Source organism: Megalops cyprinoides, chromosome 6, assembly GCF_013368585.1.
Source record: "Megalops cyprinoides isolate fMegCyp1 chromosome 6, fMegCyp1.pri, whole genome shotgun sequence".
NCBI lineage: Eukaryota > Metazoa > Chordata > Actinopteri > Elopiformes > Megalopidae > Megalops > Megalops cyprinoides.
The window spans coordinates 35,770,921-35,777,636 of NC_050588.1; the positions used below are offsets into that span (position 1 = coordinate 35,770,921).

At 38.8% G+C, this 6,716-nt stretch overlaps 1 protein-coding gene across 1 annotated transcript; it reads left to right on the forward strand.

The window, feature by feature from the left end:
- Positions 1–2,750: 2,750 nt before the first annotated feature.
- On the forward strand, positions 2,751–6,205 carry LOC118779881 (transcription factor 15-like). Its single transcript, XM_036532199.1, has 2 exons — positions 2,751–3,555; positions 6,090–6,205. The coding sequence occupies exons 1-2, from the start codon at positions 3,070–3,072 to the stop codon at positions 6,153–6,155; spliced, it is 552 nt and encodes a 183-aa protein (XP_036388092.1). The 5' UTR covers positions 2,751–3,069; the 3' UTR covers positions 6,156–6,205.
- Positions 6,206–6,716: the final 511 nt, after the last annotated feature.

A 6,716-nucleotide genomic window follows, 5' to 3' on the forward strand; every position in this document is an offset into this window, starting at 1 on the left:
TAAAACGAAACATACGTCTATCACCTGTAACATGAAGTACTGTATAATACAGTCTTACCTCAAAAAAATATTAAATAAATCTTTGATTTACTTCAAAAAGAAATGAAAACAGAAGCTCAGTTGCAAAGCGAATAATGGCTTATCGATCTCACTACACAGTAAAATTTTTCATACCCTGAGTACCCCGAAAAACAGCATGACAGCCACCACCTGATCGCACACTTCATCTAATCCAATCAATGACATAAATAATGCACTGCTGGAGGGAAAATAGATTTTTCACAAGAGCATATTTGTTTTATTTCATCTTCAAATATAAATGTTGTCTAATTTGTTTGCTTTAACAGCGACACAAATGTAAAGTTTTGAAGTCAAACTTCAGTTTGAACTTGTGGAAGTCCTATTATTAGTTTTACACTCATCTTTACTTGACATTTAGAATCTTTCTTTTCTTTTCCCGTTTTTGCCTCATATACAGTTGATAGAACACATGCTAACTGCAATACCGCTGGCTTCAGTTCTCCGGTACGAGCTATTTTTTGATGTGCCTGCAAGACACTTGGTGAATCACACATTGCAGTACACCCCCTGAAGACTATTTCTGGAAAGTGAGAAGACCTAAGTTTGAAGTGCGCTCTGGATTTTTTTTTCTAACATTTTTATCGATTCTGTATCCAGCAGGGAGACTGGGGGGTAACCAAGGGTCAGCCTGCTACGCCCTTGGATTAACCTGCCTGCTGAGTCAGCTGCATACTGGCATTAATATTAACTCCAGTCACCCGTCTTATATATGAACAGTAACAGGCTTTCATTTAGTGATGTTAATTACAGTATACTTACTATTTCAACGGATAAGATGTTCGGCCTGAGGTGTAATATTTCTTCTAGAACAGACGCGTATTTGGTAAACCAACATACACAGCCTGTATTCTTGCTCTTTGCACACATGGTTGGTAAGCCTTGTTACAGTACCTTGATTTTAGCTGTGCTGCTGCAAGCACAGCATCATGCGCTCAGTTACTGTGCAGGATTTCTGTGCAGGCAGAAAGGCCTTGGGTTACCGGTCCTGCACAGAGGCAGATCTGACTGGCATGGGCACCCCGATGCACTCAGCCTCCCTCTGTGCCGCATACGGAGGTATTGGCAGAAGAAGCTGTGGAATAGGGATGTGTACACAGGTGGAGCTCCGCTCACACATACCTCCAAGAAAAGGAAACCTAAAAATAGCCGAGGAAGCGAAGAGAGGCAGATTAGGGGGTGAGATGTGCCCTTTACCTAAGTCTTAGGCTTAGATAAATACAAGGAGGCTGTGCAGGAAGCTTGTTATCCTCTTGACTTCTGTGGGGGTTAGTGCCACTGCAGGAAAAACAATCCCCTCGCTGCCTCTGACTCTGCAAATGGAGAAAGCAATGACCTGTGGCACAACTCAGACAAAACAGCTTACAAGCCCACGCTCACTCTGTTTTAATGGCCGATTCGTTATATTAAGCACAGAACAGTGAGGTTCTTTTTCTTCATGTCAGAAATGAAAGGATTTAACGTGTTCCACGTAGTCTGCTGTCATTCGTTAAATATTTTATACATGGGTGATATCCCACTGTGGAGCACTTGAAATGATCCATAATAACTGTGCGTGATTACAGAAAAATGACAGCTTGGATTTTTTTTTTTCTTTTGCTCTGCTTTCAGGTTTGGCTATTTGTTGAAGTTTCGTAGACTGCAATGATAACATGCAGCAAGATTCCTTGCAAAAGATTGTCTTTCTAGAAACATGTAATGCATGCATTTGCTCTTGATTGCATATAACAGAAGGAAATGTTTAGTTATTTTACATAAAATTCTATGCAAACATGCAGGCCCATGGAAAAGTGGCATGCATTCTACAGTATGTAATCTGTGTTCTACAATCTGTGTGGCTATATATGGAATATATGAATATTACATTTTCCCATCCATGCTCAAGGTACTGATATTGTGAATGGCATGTATGATACTTTTGACACTATCACATTCATAAAAGTGGAATAATACATAATTCCCCTTTACATTATACACACAACTAACAAATACACGTAATTATAATAACTAAATAAATCTCAGAGATAACACGTGTAGCTACACGTTGTTTTAAGTTAAACCATCACTTATATTGCATTACATGTATAGCGTTATCATTTTCAGTAAATAATTTAAAACGCCTAAGTTATATTTTAATGTTCCTACATGAGTGAAAACACACTTTTGTTAAGTGTGACTCTCTGGAAGAAAGTAACACTGCTTCAGTTAAGCTCGTGTGAAATGCAACAATGTGGCGACTTGCTGGGTCTCTTAACACTATAATAAATTAATCTTTATATATGATTACTGTATATAATCATTTTCAGATAATCCATATTGCGGATCGAGTAAAATTAAAAATGTATGCAAGACGATATTTATTTTTTATATCGCTACTAACAAAATGTATGTATTTATTATGTTTTTTGTGTCCGTAACAAATTATTGAGTGGTGTTAAATGAATTAATCAAAGATTTGTACTTAGTCGCAGTGATCATCGTTTTAGTCATAATCGCCAATACATACAAATAATAGATAGTCATAATAATTCAGAGAATTAGCCCAGATTTTCCAAAGGTCATCCAAATCCATTTAAAACAATATCGCAAAATTCATGTTTTTAATTTGAAGCCAAAGGAGAAAGGGGGCTGTAAAATAAATCTCAATGACACGGACTCATTGATAAATGGGAATCTGGAGGGAAATAGTGTTCCTTTGCCTGGGAAGGGAGGAATTTGCATGCTTCTAATGACCCCTCCCCTCGGGCTATAAGAACTGCCTGAGTTCTGGCGCTGCTGACCATCTGTGTTTGGGTCAGAGTACCACACGGAGATATATAAGCATTACGCATAAACAGCATAAGTGAAACTAATAAGAAAACAATCATTGCACATATTTATGTTGTTTGAGGGGATCGTGGATGTGTAATGCTGTCCTTTTAAGCCTATTGGATGTAGTCTAAGAGGATTCTATTATTTCTGATATATTCCATCGGAAATCATACTATTTCGATGATGACTTTCGCTATGATGAGGCCTATGGCGACCCACCTTATTTATCCTGACCTGGTGATGTCCGAGGATGAGGACAACCGCAGCGAGAGTGACGGCAGTTCGGAGCAAAGCTATGGATGCTGCGTCGGTTCCAATCAGCGCCGGACGCTCACCGGTTTGTCCGGGGTCGGCGGGCTGGTACTCGTCAAGCAGCGGAACGCTGCCAACGCCCGGGAGCGGGACCGGACGCAAAACGTGAACACCGCCTTCACGGCCCTGCGAACTCTCATACCCACGGAGCCGGTGGACAGAAAGCTCTCCAAGATCGAAACTCTCCGTTTGGCATCAAGCTACATCTCGCATCTAGCGAACGTCCTGCTGCTCGGTGACGGTAACGCAGACGGGCAGCCCTGTCTGAACGCGATGTACACCGCGTCTGGAGACAGTAATGTAAAGCAGCCTAGGGCGATATGCACCTTCTGTCTCAGCAACCAAAGAAAAGGGGTAAGATTTCTGTCTGTACATCGCGCACCAGAATTCCATCTCAATCGATGCTTCCCGGCCAGTAATACTCCAAGGAGGTCCTGGTAAACGTATATGGAGCACACAGAATGCTTAGAGCATCAATTTAGGCTGATTTTAGGCTAGGATTTTTCAATGACATTTTACCGATGTCAAAAAAAAAACTGAAAAGTTTATGATTATTCTAGCGTACCCAGAGAAGTGATCTCACATGATGAAACATCTGTGAGTTTGTGGAGAATTATTGTAGAATTCTTCCATGGCTTTCGTCCGTGAAATTACAACACAAGTATTTAGTGAATATAAAATAGAAGATCATTAGAAGATAAGATCATGAGACTTAATCTTTGTGTCCTTATCGACTTGGAAATACTAAAGATGGAAGTTGTGGAAACAGCTTATTTCATTATTTGCTTCACAGATGTCCACTTCCAGGTTATGGCATTTCTTGTAACCGCTATGACACTTTTCCTTTTAATCTGAGTAATACATGCACACCATTATTATTATTATTATTATTATTAGTGAATTGATTACATTCACTTCCATTTTGGTACTTGCTTCATTCTGCAACACATTTGTAGAATGGAATTAACTGCAACTGAACATAAGTGTCCTGGTGCCAGTGGTGTAGTGGTAGGGTACCATCAGGGGTGCCAGTCTTCCACAGGGCCAGGGACTAATGATGCTAACTGGAAGTCTGCATATAGGTTGGCTGATTTGTAATTCTTTGTAATTCTTAAATCATGACCAAAGCAATTTGCAGAAATTTTGAAATACCAGGATCATCTTTATCTAAAAATCTATATTTCATTGGACAAATTTTCACCCAATAAAAAATGACCTAAAAGTGAATATACACACATTGTTTGTTAATTGAAATTAATTTTTAAAATATGTTCTAATCATGTACACTTGTGACAACACTGAAATATCTTCAGATACTAGCATGTTTATTATATAACACTGTGTCAGAATTAGGGCTGTTGTCCATGATAAAATACATTATTGTGAGACAGGAGTTACTCTGGGATTCAGGTAGGGATCACTTTATAATACATGCAATGCCAGTACTTGATTTTGCTAAAGTAAACACACAGACACACACATGCAGTTTCCACTATCTAGATGTAGACATCTATCTTCAACTATGAATACAAATAGTAATATCTTGTTCTTAATATCCAAAAATGAAATAACCTACATCATTTTTGCATTGGTAAAGGGGGTAATTCAGTTTAATTATATGATGCTTTGTCTTTAACTTAGAGTAATTCAAGCATTTATTGCATTTCTTTTTATTCTTACAAAATGTTTTTCCTCAGTGACCACCAAAGTAGTGATCATGTAATAACAGAAAAACTACTTTCTCAAATTGGCTCAAAGCGAGCAACACTACCTGTTGGTATGGACAAAGATCATAATTTTCAGTTGTATGTATGGATTATGCTAATAAGTATAATGCACTCCGGTAGCTTATAATGACGATTTAAATACAGTTATTATGGCCATTTTCAGTATCATTCTTCAGAGGTATTTTAGTCATATACTTGAAGTCAGGAATGAAAATATTCAGTTACATTACACGGCATTACTTCATTTAGCAGGCGCTCTTATCCAGAGCGACTTCCAAATAAATGCATCACGATGCTAAGAGTAGGTATCGCAAAGTATTACAAGAGGTCAGTAAGATTAACAAAGTTAAGCACTAGGCTAGTGTAGAGTGCCTTTTGTTTAATGAAAATAGCAATCAAGAGGACAGACAGACATAGATAAGAAGGAAGGCAGGCTAGGAATACAGTTTGAAAAGATGAATTTTAAGTTTTTTTCTTGAAGGTGTTTAAATTGCCCCACATTAACACTGTGTGCTGAACTGTACAGACGTCCACAGGCAAATAATGTCACAAAATACCCACATTGTAAATGTACTTTTAAAGTGCAGGAGTAGTAAATAAATTAAGTGTAGTAACAAATAAGTACATTTTGAAATTTGTTTTGCAAATGAAATAGTACCTGACAGTGTTCGTTATGCTTTGGTTTCCTTTAAATGGCATTTAAGATGAGAAAGAATGCATGCTATTTCAGAGACAGGGATAAATGCACATTAATGTGCCCTAATAGCTCTCTTAGGACTCTACTTAACATTAGCGTGAGAGTCAGATTGGATTTGTTTGGTATACGGGTGAAAAGAACCACACAGAAAATATGCTTATGTCAGTAAAGCATTCTTCTTTCCGTAATGATCATTTTGTTATTTACCAAGCAGCCAAATAAGCTAATTATTTAGACTTGCACTATCAAATTACATTATACTATCTGTAGTGTAAATAATTCTTTTGACACCTGAAATTGTACTTTAAAATGGTATTGTAGCTGTTAGTAATGTAACACTAGAAGTGATGTTGTTTTAATCTGTAGTAGCTGCAGGCGTGACAGAAGTAGTTCAGTTTTATGAATGACAGAGCTGCGCTTTCACTCTTTAATTTAACATTTTTCTGAATGACTTCCGTCCACAGGCGAAAGACGGGCGAGAATGCTTAAAGGTGCGCGGGGTCAATCCACTGCGGGTGAGCCGTAGATAAACGCTGCCCTAACCGGCAGGAGACATGATCGAGTCCCAGGACTCAGGGAGAGCCGCTGCCAGGCTGCGCAAACCCGCGGAAGAGCCTGAGCGGGAGGGACGGAGGCCCAGAATCCGAGGAGGAAGTGTTCCGATCGGGGGGAGAGATTCACGGGAGGAGATCTGCCTCAGCAACCAGCAGAGACAGCAGTTCTCCAGGAATCTTCTCCAAGGCATTTTTCAGCTTTGATGCAGTGCACAACGTTATTAACAGAGTTAACTATTTTTATGCTTGTGAGAGACAGCGTTTGTATTCGGCTTTGAAATAAAGTTTATTTTTCCATAATTTGCGGATTGTTTTTTTGTATGCGTTAAGGATTTTAATGAGGAAGACTATTTTGGTTGTTGTGTTATTAAATGCATTGACAGAGTCCCATGAAACAGCTCGATGGCTGCTGCAAGCTTGTCTGAAGGAATCACTCAGAAGGTTATAACAAAGTGTTACTAACCTCTGATTTATTTGGCTAATTTGTTCTAGAGTGCCACCACCAGGGTGACATAAATGAGAAGCAGTGATTGCTTC

Coding starts and splice junctions, on each gene's coding strand:
- LOC118779881 (XM_036532199.1), top strand. CDS start 3,070: ATGATGACTTTCGCTATGATGAGGCCTATGGCGACCCACCTTATTTAT. Junction 3,556..6,089: donor TCAGCAACCAAAGAAAAGGG/GTAAGATTTCTG, acceptor TTCCGTCCACAG/GCGAAAGACGGGCGAGAATG.